This window comes from Rattus rattus, chromosome 9, assembly GCF_011064425.1.
Source record: "Rattus rattus isolate New Zealand chromosome 9, Rrattus_CSIRO_v1, whole genome shotgun sequence".
NCBI lineage: Eukaryota > Metazoa > Chordata > Mammalia > Rodentia > Muridae > Rattus > Rattus rattus.
The window spans coordinates 43,465,907-43,478,163 of NC_046162.1; the positions used below are offsets into that span (position 1 = coordinate 43,465,907).

General features: G+C 50.3%; 1 protein-coding gene across 1 annotated transcript; it reads left to right on the plus strand.

The window, feature by feature from the left end:
• Positions 1-2,527: 2,527 nt before the first annotated feature.
• Positions 2,528-11,228, plus strand: Aipl1 (aryl hydrocarbon receptor interacting protein like 1). The gene is made up of 6 exons (XM_032913100.1): positions 2,528-2,640; positions 3,223-3,402; positions 8,407-8,595; positions 9,434-9,610; positions 9,684-9,825; positions 10,608-11,228. The coding sequence occupies exons 1-6, from the start codon at positions 2,545-2,547 to the stop codon at positions 10,808-10,810; spliced, it is 987 nt and encodes a 328-aa protein (XP_032768991.1). The 5' UTR covers positions 2,528-2,544; the 3' UTR covers positions 10,811-11,228.
• Positions 11,229-12,257: the final 1,029 nt, after the last annotated feature.

Sequence of the window (12,257 nt, forward strand, 5' to 3'; positions counted from 1 at the left end):
CAAACAGCGCTTCCCCGCACTCAGCATCTGCCGCAGCAGCGCCTGGCGTGTCGAGGCGTCCATAATAAGAGCTTATAATTTCTGAGTCCTTACCACGTGTCAGACACTCGGCTCAGAGCATCGACATTCTTGCTCCTCCGTTCTCACTGCGACTCTAGGAAGTCAGATCTATTTTTAACCTCATTACTGATGACGACACTGGAGATTCAGACAGGCGAGGTCCTGGGTCTCTGACTCTGAGGCCCGTGTTCCTTCTTTGGGTCTCGCATCCTTGCTAAGCATCTAGAGTGTGTGCATGCACGCGTGTGTGTAGAGAGAATTCTGAATGCTTTCAGCTCTCTACCCTCTTGCCACTTGGAGACCTAACTGGCAGACCAGGTTAATGAAGGGAAGTCTCCATGGCAACGAAAGAAGGCAGAAGAAGTATTTTCTTCTGAATGGGAAGCTGCTCTCTTCAGCCTTACATAGAGAGTGGCTGGGGTGGGGGGCACCGGTGTAGCTCTTTGTTGAGGGCCAGGGGCAGGTTCTCCTCAGCTGGAGGAGGACAGTAAAGCCAAAAGCCCAAGTGAGGCTCAGCTCTCTACATTTCCCTGTGGGGAGGGGGTAGAAGAGGGGTGTTCCAGCAGCCCCCTCTCCCCAGCTTCCGTTTCAGCCTCAAAGATTTCACTAGTTCTGCCCACACCCAGAATTTTCAAATCTCATATTTAAAAAAAAAAGACATCCAGAATTTACTATGTGCAGAATGCCATGGACACGTAGAGCCAGGGACTATGGGATGTACATGGGGCATTGGGACCTTAACTGGGTTGGAGGTTGGGTTTCCCAAATATGTGTCGTTCTACCTGAGGCTCTGCATGGGGGGGTGATGTCAGGAACACTGCCACATTCCAGGACTGACTGGAGTAAGGCTGAGAGAAGCAGAGAGCATGCCCAGGGTGGGGACCAGGACCAGAGACTTGAAGGTTAGGGCAGGGGTTTAGAATGGATCTGAAGAGAGTGGGAAGTCAGCTGGATTCGAAGAGAGGAACAGGAACCTGGAAATGTATTCCAACGAGGCCTTGAAAAGATTTGAGGCTCCGGTCTAAAGAGGCGAGGACCAGCAGCCCCCTCAGCAGTGAAGCCTGGCCTCTGGAATCCCTTTGCTGTGTGCTATTTGACTCTCTGCAAAGTAAGATATGGAAACAGTAGCCGGGCGTGAAGCATGGAGAGAGGGCATGAAGGTCCTTTTCTTCCATTGTGTATCCGATCAGGAGAGAGAAATATCCCAAAGGGAAACCACATTATAGGGAGTCATTATAAAGCGACTCACAAGACCACTCTTTGAGTCGGGGGTGAATACAGCAGGGAGCTCAGAGTCAGTGCCTGACCCACTGTGTGGTCATGGCAGCCCCTGATTTCCCGATGGCCCATCCTTCCTCCTCAGCAACATGTCCGTTTAAGCTGCTGTGTGGCTGGAGAGAGATGGAAGAGGCAAAAAGCCTTCCTCTCTGAGGCCGGGATGGAAACAGCCTGAGTGGGGCCGCTGGCACTCAGAAAGCCTGGCTGCCTCCTCTGTGCCTGACCAGTCGGCCTATACGTGTGGTCCTTTTAGGCAAGGATTTCTCACGGAAATTGAGACTTTTGAGGGTGCTGGATATCCCCAGGATTCTGGCCTTCCTGGAGAAGGGAATTGAGGAAGGATGGCTGGAGACACCCAAGGCCATGAAGTCATTAACGTCGACGTAGGAAGTTCTGGTTGGCTTCTAGTCAGCTATAATGTCTCCCTGGGCTCTGGGAAAGAAGCATGAGAATTTGATGTGGCCACAAGGTGGCGCCAAACACCAAGCTGGCACATTAACGTTTTCTTTTCGAGCCCCCTCAACCCCGGTCCCACCCCCGGGTTCCTTGGGCTCCACATAAGCTCTGCCTGCATCTCAGGACCCAGGACAAAGGCCCTACAAAGGACTGGGAAGAGCCCCATCCTCGAGCCAGACCTTAGAGTGAAGGCAGAAGCTTGACGCTAGGAACTCTTCAATTTCCCCAAGAACTGGGGTAACTCTCTTAGTCACCCCAAAGCTAGAAACCTTCCAGACCCCAGGAGGAGAGGAGCAGGGGAAATGGAGATGCTAAGGGACAGAGACTGGGACAAGGTTGGCACTACAGGCACAGGACAGGCAATGGTGGCTTTGAGCCTTCTCCTTTTCCCTCAGATGGCCCCAGTCTACTTCCTCCTCGCCTTCTCACAGAAATATCCATGAGCCATTTTTGTTGAGGTGTCACAAAAGCAAGTCTGATGGAGTAACTATGGGTGTCAGATGGGGATCTGCATCTCCTGAGGCATCCTGAGGGATGCGGAAGTTGGGACTCTGTAGAGGCTAGACTACTTTCCTTCCACCTTCCTTCCTTCTTCCCTCCCTGTCTGGAAATCCTCTGGGTGTCAGCTGCTGTCCCCCCCCCTCTGGTGGGATTATCTAGGCTCGCACAGGCCTCTTCCTGGGTGTTAGCAGTCTATTCCCTGCGTTGGTAATTATCTAGGTCTGAACAGACCTCTCCCCTACCTGCAGCATGGATGTCTCTCTACTTCTCAATGTGGAGGGTGTCAAGAAGACCATTCTGCATGGGGGGACAGGAGAGCTCCCCAACTTCATCACTGGCTCCAGAGTGAGTATCTAGCTCCATATGGGGCCCCATGGTCCCTTTCTCTGTTTCAGCTATGCCCAGAGCATTACAGGTAGTCCTACTCCAGCCAGGCAGGCCTTTGCTGGAATTGTCCACCCAGCACCTTTCCTTTCCTGTCCACCAGCTCCTTTGCTTTGGAGTTTATAAACAGGCCTTTTTGGTAGTTTTCAGGGTAACTGTAGCATGGGCTAAGAGAAAGGGTTGAGGAAAATTTCCAGAGCTCCAAATATCAAGTGAGTAGGAAGGAACCTCAGGAATTGTGGAGTTTGTCCTCTTGTGTTTGATGGATCGCTCAGGGTGGATGAATACATCTCTGGACATTTGAGCTTACTGGAGAAGGAATTCCTGGCACTTGGCTGTGAGAAATGGGTATAAGGTCTGCTGGAAAGGAATGTGCTTCTTGTAGGGACTCATAGGCATTGGAGGGGGAATGGAGGCATCTTACCTTATGAGATGTGGATGAGCTGACTCCAAGGACAGCCTTGGGAGCCTGTGGTGGTTGGGTGACAGCTACTGGAACTGGGGAGGTATGTCTACACCGGGGCCCTCTGTTCTGGGGACTAGGTGACCTTTCATTTCCGAACAATGAAGTGTGATGAAGAACGCACGGTGATCGACGACAGCAAGCAGGTGGGACAGCCCATGAACATCATCATTGGCAACATGTTCAAGCTGGAGGTGTGGGAGACGCTGCTGACCTCCATGCGGCTGGGTGAGGTGGCTGAGTTCTGGTGCGACACCATCGTAAGTAGCCACACAGCATGTCTCTTTCCCTATTCTGTCCCTTCACAGTCTTCCCGGAGCCATCAGTGTTCAGGAAAGTTAGGGTAAAACAAGATGCCCCAAGGGAAATCTCAATCCCCATTCTCTGCCATTACAAACATGGCACCCAGCCCTTCAGACAAGCAGGCCTTAAAGTGATATGGAGTATATGCTTGGCTCAAGGGCCGTGAGAGCATGTGGACTTGCATGGTGGGAGAGGGCTCCCCTTTCCGTTTTGCTCAGCATCATAGATCCTAGAGACTAATGCCACTGGTCCCTTCCCCCCTCCCCCTGTTCCTACTAACTCTGTGACTTAGTTCACATTTATATCACTCATAAAACATCTCTACAACTTCTTGTTTTGAAATTTGGAGGGATGAGTGTTTCTTAGAGAAACTTTCAAACATGCAAAAGTCAAGAAAAAAGGTGTTGTGTTCCTGCCACCTATCAACCCACAACCCTATCTTGTATCCACTTCTGTCCTGGGAACTTTTTTCCATGTCCCACATGGAATGGGCAAATTCCAGACATTGGGCCAACTCATATAGGGACACTAGAATTTGACACACACACACACACACACACACACACACACACACACACACACACACACACCATCATTATTACATTTTCAGAAAACCCAAACAATCCCTTCATGTTCCCCAATTGCCTGTCACAGTTTGGATTCTCTGGCCATGTAATTTACTCCATTTTACAAGATTTCATTTTTAAGTATGTGTATGCATGTTGCTGTGAGCTGCTTGGCATGGGTACTGAGAACTGAACTCCGGTCCTCTGAAAGGACAACCAATGTTCTTAACTGTTGATCCATCCCTCCAGCTCTCTCCTGTTCTTTATAAACAAGTGGCATTTCTGTGATCAGGCAGGATCCAAATAAGGTCAATGTGTTAGGCTTTGGCAGTGTGGCTCTGTGTCTCCTCCCTCCCTGGAGTCTCCTGCCTCCTTGGGGTCGTGTCAGGGACCGAGTTAGCAGTCCTGGAGGGATACACACTTGGATTCAGCTGCTTGCTTCTGAATGTAATTGTCTGACATATTATTCCTTTATTTCCTATATTTTTGAAAAATGGGCTTTTAGCCTTAAGGGCTTGAAAAGATTCTAGTTCTTTCTTTCCTCTCTCCTTCTCACCCCCTTATTTTAGTGCCAAGTTTTCCGTTACCCCGTCTGGCCTCAGACTCCTAGTGTAGCTAAGGATGACTTTGAAGTTCTGACCCTCCTGCTCTATCATCCAGTTTCAAGGGTTACAGGTATGCGCCACTACATTTTGTTTATGTAGTACCAGAGATCAAACCCAGGGATTTGTGCACGCTGGGCAAGCCCTCGACCAATGGAGTCCCACCCCCAGCCTTTGTTTAAAGAGATAGCTCTGTAAACTTCTCACAGAGGGCCCCACTGTGCCTGCTTATCTCATGCTAGATTGAGATTGATGGGTGAGTTCAGGTGTTGACAAGCTGAGCTGTCTATCACAAAGCTCCCCCTGGATTTTCACAGTGGATGGTAGATAGATACTCTTTATTTCATGGGGAGCTAATGACCTTTTTGAAAGAGCAGTTTGTAGAGAGATAGACTGCATTTGAGATGTGCTCTATTAGTGTGGAGTGACCTGAGAGATCCTCTCTCCTCTTGCCGCCCACCCTCTCTTCTCAACTGTAAATGAACATAGACATGTCCGGGGCTATTTTGGGAACCACAGAATATGATATAAATGAGCAGAAGCCACAGTATTTATAAGGCGATTAAAAGGTAGGAGCTATTATTTTCAGCTAGAAGAATGTTAAAGAGTCACATTGCCATTTTACTGAGGAACCTTGAAGATTCTGAGAGGGGAAGTAACTTGCTCTGGTTCAAACAAGTTGAGGGCCATGATCCAAGTGGGGCCCTTGGCCTTCCTGCTGGATACGTACATGCATACATACATACATACATACATACATACATACATACATACATCTTTCGATAAGGCCAGACTGCAGTCCCAGTCACCAGGGATGTGTATAGTACATTACTCCTGGATGCTCCTCAGTGCAGGGCCTCAGTATCCGTTCTTTGCAATAGTCCCAGTGTTACTATTTTTAGCTTAATGTCCATCAACTTAAAGCGTGTGTTTCTGTCAGTTCAGGACTTTATGAAGTTGGCTTATTCTGTGATATGTTAGTTCAGAACCATCTCTCTTGCCTTTGCTCTCAGAGGCGCCTCGGACCTTGTGAGACTCCTGTGCATCTCCTTCAGGCTTTCTGTTCCACAAGGCCTAGTCACCAGCCAGAGTTCCCCGCCAAATATGCTCCCCAGGGTGCGTATGTGGTAATGTGTTTGGCTACATGAACAGAAGGCTGTCAACAAGAGCTCGATTAGTCGATTAATCTGCTGTTTGCAAAGTCTCAAGCTGCTGCTCCCTCCAGGAGCTGACCTGTGACGCTGTGGTCTTCTGGCCACTTCAGCAGTCGTGTGACGTACATCTCATAGTGGGCGAGTTTTAGACCTGGTGTGTGTTGGTTTTCCCAATGCTCACGGCTTTCATGAATGTGCATATGAGTCACTTGTCATATGAGCCATACATTATCTATACATCCACCCACCCATCCCCAGGCACGATTTTCTTTATCCTTCAATTTAACAGGTGTTCAGTCAAAATCCAGTCTTTCATCACTAAACCTCCCACACCTCCATCTACCCATCCATCCATCCATCCATCCATCCATCCATCCACCCACCCATCCACCCATTCATCCATCCATCCATCCATCTATCCATCCATAAGTTCTTCTACTCAGTTCTCAATTCAATCAGTTCATTCACAATCAAGACTTTTTGTTTTTGTTTTTGTCCGTGTGTCTGTATGTGTGGAGGTGGTCAGAGGTCATGACCAATCTCAAATGGTCAGTCTCACCTCCTACTTTGTTTGAGACAGAGTCTCTCGTTGCTTGATGCTGAGTACACCAATGGGCCTATGAGCGTCCAGGGAGAGCTTCTGTCTCTGTTCTCCATCTGCCTGTAGGACTGCCAGTATTATGGATGCACTTCCAACCATATCCGCTTTATGTGGACTCCGGGGATCTGAACTTAGGTCCTCCCACTGGAGCAACAGGCGATTTCCCTGACCTACTATCTCCCTAGCACCAGGTTTTCACCGCTATCTCTCTATCTTATCCCGTCTTCTCTCATCTCCCTATGATGTTTTCTTCCTCCCCCCCTCTCTTCCACACACTATCAAGCACTTACTGGGCACCTGACTCGGCCTATTCTGTCTTAGGAATGATACAGGTGGATTCAATCCTGGAGGAACTGAATTCTGGAGGAGCAGACCCTTAGCCCTTTAGAGTGAAAGGCCACCAGGGCATGGCATAGAGAACAAGGGCAGAGGACTTTGGGGTCACAAAAGGTGGAAAGCTAGCTGTTTTAGAGTCTTTGGGGGGGGAACTTCTTCAAGTAGGTGACATGGAATTGAGTCTTAAAGAGTGAGTAGGCGTTCACATGGTATGCTGACTAGTTTTATGTCAACTTGACACAAACCAGAGTCATTTTGGAGGAGAGAATCTCAATAGAGAAAATGCTCCCACCAGATCAGCCCATCGGGGCATTTTCATTGTTAATTGTTTTGGGAGGACTTAGACCACTGTGGGTGGTGCCACCCCTGGGCTGGTAGTGGCAGGATATTGGGCTCTGGACTCCGATACAGTTCAGCACTCACTTGTTAGTACTCTCTGTTTAAACACTGCCAACCAACTAAAAACCAGACCTTCAAACTCAACATATTGTTTGTGGACAAGAGATTCACAGGCACAGGCAGACTCAAGCTGGGAATCAGTGAGCGGGGTCTGAGACAATGCAGGTGGCATCTCCCAGTGCAGATGGGGCCTTGGTCACAGAGCAAAGAGGAAACCATAGTTCTGGGCTCCCTGCTTGGCTGAGCCCTCAGATGTCTAGAGTCCATGAATGACAGTGGCTGTGCCACTGGAAGGAGGCATCCAGGATCCCTCTCTTTCTCAAAGTGGCTGCTAGGAGTCTAAAGACCTGCCGTGTCCCCAACGTCTCCTTGTCTCCTGGATTCTCTCCTGTTACCCCGGGGACGGGATGGGGCACTGGGCCTTCCAGGTTGAGAGGTGTCTAGCAGAATCCAGCCTTGGTCTGAGGTCCTGCTCAAGCGACTCCAGTGGGTTGCTCCTGGAAGCAAGTTGCTGGGAGCCTGGTGCCCCTCCCTTACCTTAGCCTTAATCCTCAGGCACCTGCCATCTGGCCTTGCCTCTCAGAAGTCAGCCCAGGGCATCTGGGCTAATCCAGGCCAGTCTGGGTGGGGAAGGTGACCTTCAACTCTCAGCTTGTATCTCTTCTACCAGCAACAAGGGACTAGAGTTGCTCTGCGTGGGCCTGAGCTCGGCAACATCACCTCTGTGGAGCTGGGCTCTGAGGCTTAACTGGAAAGTTGAGGTTTAGCATGGAACAGGTCTTGCTAAACCCTAAGGGCTAACTCTGCACTGGATGGAGCTGGATCAGATCAGATGTGCATTTGTATTGTCATATTTAATGGCTCTCTCAGTTCAGGGACCCTGCCCCTCCATTGCTGCAGGATGGGCGCCTTGGGCTTGTGAGACTGAAGGGTTCCTTGGGGGAAGAAATGTGTTATATGGACCACGAGGCTATAAAGAGGCAATATGTGGCTAACAGCGCAGCTTGGGAAGGCAGGTTTGAATCTTGTCTGTGTCATGCCTAGCTATGTAGTTGCTTAACCTCTCCAGGCTCTCATTCTACACCTGCAGCACCGGGAGAGCCACAGTGGCTCCTTTGATCGGTGGCCATAAGGACAAGAGGTGCTGACAGATATAAAGCCGTTGGTGGTACATGGAGAAATATGGTTGTGCTGGGGGTGGGGTTATCCGGGGACATCAGCACTCTGTTGTGAGGGGTGCAGCGTGGGCTGGGGGTGGCCTGGTTAGCTCTGATAGCTGAGGCACCCCCCCATATCTCTACAGCACACAGGGGTTTACCCTATGCTGTCCCGCAGCCTGCGGCAGGTGGCTGAAGGCAAGGACCCCACAAGCTGGCACGTGCACACGTGCGGGTTGGCCAACATGTTTGCGTACCACACGCTGGGCTACGAGGACCTGGATGAGCTGCAGAAGGAGCCGCAGCCTCTCATCTTCCTCATTGAGCTGCTCCAGGTGGGAGTTAGGTGTGGGAGAGGCTGGCCCAGGTCAGGAGGGATGCCGCAGTCCCCTTATTCCATGCCTACTTTACAAGTTTCTGAAGAGTAAAGAGGCTCGTCAGGGACTCCAGCAGAATTGAAAGTGGCAAAAACAGCACCCCTCGCCCACCCCTCCACCCTGCCACCACCACCAGGGAAAAGCTCATTTGGAACCAATGTTTGAAAATGGATTTATCATTTTTACTCAATTTATTTTGGTTATCTGCATCCATTTCTGCAAGATTTAGAGTTGCAGCCTGCTCCTTGGTCCCCGTGATGTGTGGGTTTGGACTCAGGTCTGGCGCACTAAGGGATCCTGCATGGATCTAGAAGAACCAGGCTCAAGGCGTAGGCCAGGTCAGGACTCAGCTTATGAGCAAGGTTGAAGCTCAACCTGAGAGTCGTATGGGGAAGTTAAAAAAAAAGAGCAGTTGTGTCTGTGCACTGAGCAAGAACATCCCTTCCAAGATGCTCTCTGTAGATACTACATGTTTGTGTTATTATGATGATAAATTCCCACCAGATGGCAATAAAAGTGTCTTGTGCTAACACAGTGAGTGCTCATGACAATTTTCCAGCTATTGAAAGCAAACTTTCCTAAGGAAAAGAGCATTCTCATAATTTGCCCAAAGGCACTGACTTGCTTAGGGCAGGACTGGGCCTCATCGCTTCTTCTGTGCTCTGTTCGCAAGGTCTTAACCAGCAAGCCCTATCTGTATGGCGCCTCACTGTGGGGCATAGCAAACCACTTCAGAAGGACACTGGGGGCCATCTTGTCTGGTCTTTGCCTGGTTAACCTGTAGCTCCTGGGTTAGGTGGAGGCCCCAAACGAGTACCAGAGGGAGACGTGGAACTTGAATAATGAAGAGAGGATGCAGGCCGTGCCTCTTCTTCATGGAGAAGGTAACAGGCTCTACAAGCTGGGCCGCTACGATCAGGCTGCCGCCAAGTACCAGGAGGCCATTGTGTGCCTGAGGAACCTTCAGACCAAGGTATGAGGCTACCTCTGGCTGGGTGGGCTGGGAGGAGCCTTAAGCTGCAGGTGGCTGAGCTTCCGCCCCGCAGGAGAAGCCGTGGGAGGTTGAGTGGCTGAAGCTGGAGAAGATGATCAACACACTGATCCTCAACTACTGCCAGTGCCTGCTGAAGAAGGAGGAGTACTATGAGGTGTTGGAGCATACCAGCGACATTCTACGACACCACCCAGGTGCAGCCCTGTCAGGGGTGAGGGGGTGGGGGAGGGGTGGGGGATCGGGAGTCAGGGAGTAGGAGTGAGGATTGGCAGGATGGGCATTGGCGAGATGGGGCAGCCAGGTCCAGCCACCTTTGAAGGCCTTAGTAGACCTTTCCCACGCTGTGAAGCATGGAAGGTTGTGGATTTCCACAAGCCAGCAACTGCATTGTATGTGCCTCTGGGCGGGCGGTATTTTATGGAGGGAGGTGTTTGTTTCAGACTGAGGCCGGTGTTCTAGTCCAGGCTCACTTGGAATTTGTGATCCTCCTGCCTCAGGCTCCAGCGCTCTGGGCTTTTCAGATATGTGCCATTTTATACCAGGCTTTAGGGAGGTGGCTTTAAAATCATACTTATTTTATGTTTTTCAAATGTGCAAATGGCAGTGTAGTTTGTGAATTTGGGAGTAGTGGCCAGGCTTTGAGAGGAGGCCAGCAATCTAGAGTAAAATATGAAGTGGACACCGAGAGCAGGTCTCTGGCATTGTTTAAGAAGGCGCTTGAACAAGTACGACTACAGCACACACTTGCTTCATGCACCTCCGTCTTTACCGCACTGAGCCTCACAGTCACCCAGACTGGTCAGGCATGAGGACAGGGCCTGATGGTGACACAGCTTGGGTCCTCCGTGGGAACAATGCAGACTTCTGAAAGTGAAATTGGTCGCAGGATTTGGGCAGAAACAGAGGCTGGGTGGCCTAAGGCCAGGTCTCTCTGGGGATTGGCCGGATGGGTGCAGCAGCGCGCTTCTCCCCTCAGGGATCGTGAAGGCCTACTATATGCGCGCACGGGCTCACGCGGAGGTATGGAACGCTGAGGAGGCCAAGGCGGACCTGGAGAAAGTGCTGGAGTTGGAGCCATCCATGCGCAAGGCGGTGCTCAGGGAACTGAGGTTGCTGGAGAGCCGCCTGGCGGACAAGCAGGAGGAGGAGCGGCAGCGCTGCCGGAGCATGCTGGGCTAGGCTGGGCTGGATTCCACTGCCTTAGACTGGGCTAGGTTGGTGAGAGCTGCTGGTTGAAGCCCTGGGCCGAGGGCTGGGGCTATGGACTGAGGCCCTTTACCCACACTGCTCCACTTGCTGCAGGGGGCCCCAGGAGAGGTGTCCTTGGCTACTAGGAGTCAGCCATAGACTTCTCTGAGTTCCCACAGCCTGTGGGCCACCCGTGCAGCAAGCATAGACTGGCGTCCCTTGTTCAATTAACCAGGATTTTGATGTCACTTCTTAGCATATATTCTTATTAAATCACATAAGACTAATGTCTAAGGGCTGGGGATATAGCTCAGTGGGAGAGAGCTTGTTTAGCAAACCTGGAGCCCTGGGGTTGATCTCTGACATAAATAAATAGATGTACACACAAATAAATGCATTTTGTGAGATCAAAGTCATAGGTTCCCATGGAAAATCAAAGCCCCTTCATCCCCCCCCAACCCCAAATTAACGAAGGGCACAGGACAGTTACCCTTCCTTAGCTCAGGTATAACAACCAAACTCATTTTAAATTAAAATATTTTTTAGAGATTTATTTAATTTTATTTGTGTGTGTATGCGGGTCTGAGAGTGTGTATGCCACATGCGTACAGGTACCCAAGGAGGCCAGGGGAGGGCTTCGAGCCTCTAAACCTAGAGTTACAGGTGGTTGTGAGCTGCCCTACCTGAGCATTGGGAACCCAACTCAGGTCCTCTAGAAGAGCATCAAGTGCTCTTAACTGATGAACCTTCTCTCTAGTCCCAAGCTGAAAACATTTCTAATTAGCACTAGCGGTATTAGTTTTCATGCTTTTAAACAAAGTTATATTTTTAAAGAGTTCTCCCCTACCCTCTCCATCGTGCCCATGTTAATTTTTCTGGAAGTTTCCACCCTGCCCCAAGTCTCCATTGCAGCCTCTTGCATCAAGTACCAGTGTTGCTTACAAATGGGGTTTCCCTCTCTCCTGGGCTTGGGAAGCTGTATTTTGGGATTTCTGATTCTCTTGGTTCTTTTTTGTCATTCATAGATAGAACCCCTCTGAACGCCATTGACCTTGGTGGCTCTGAGGACTCCTGGGAGAAAGCAATGGTGCCAGCTCTTGCTGTGCTCCTCTGTCCCCGAGGGTGAGGTGCACGTCCCCTTCCACCATGCTTCTGGTTAACATCCACCTTGAGCTCTGCAAACAAATGAGGTCTGCGCTCTGCGCTCAGGTTAACTCGAACATCTGAAAAATCAATGAACAACATTTACATGATTGTGGCTGTGCTGGTTCCCTGCTGGCTCTGACTGCAGTTTTCCCAAGTCTTCGATCCCATAATGAGGATGCTCCTGGCATCTAGGTCTCCGTGTCAGCCCTCCTAGCCCAGGAGAAAAGGTTGGGCTTTTTTAAATTGACACGGGTCTGAGTCTTGTCTATCACCTATGTCTAGGGTGAGCAGG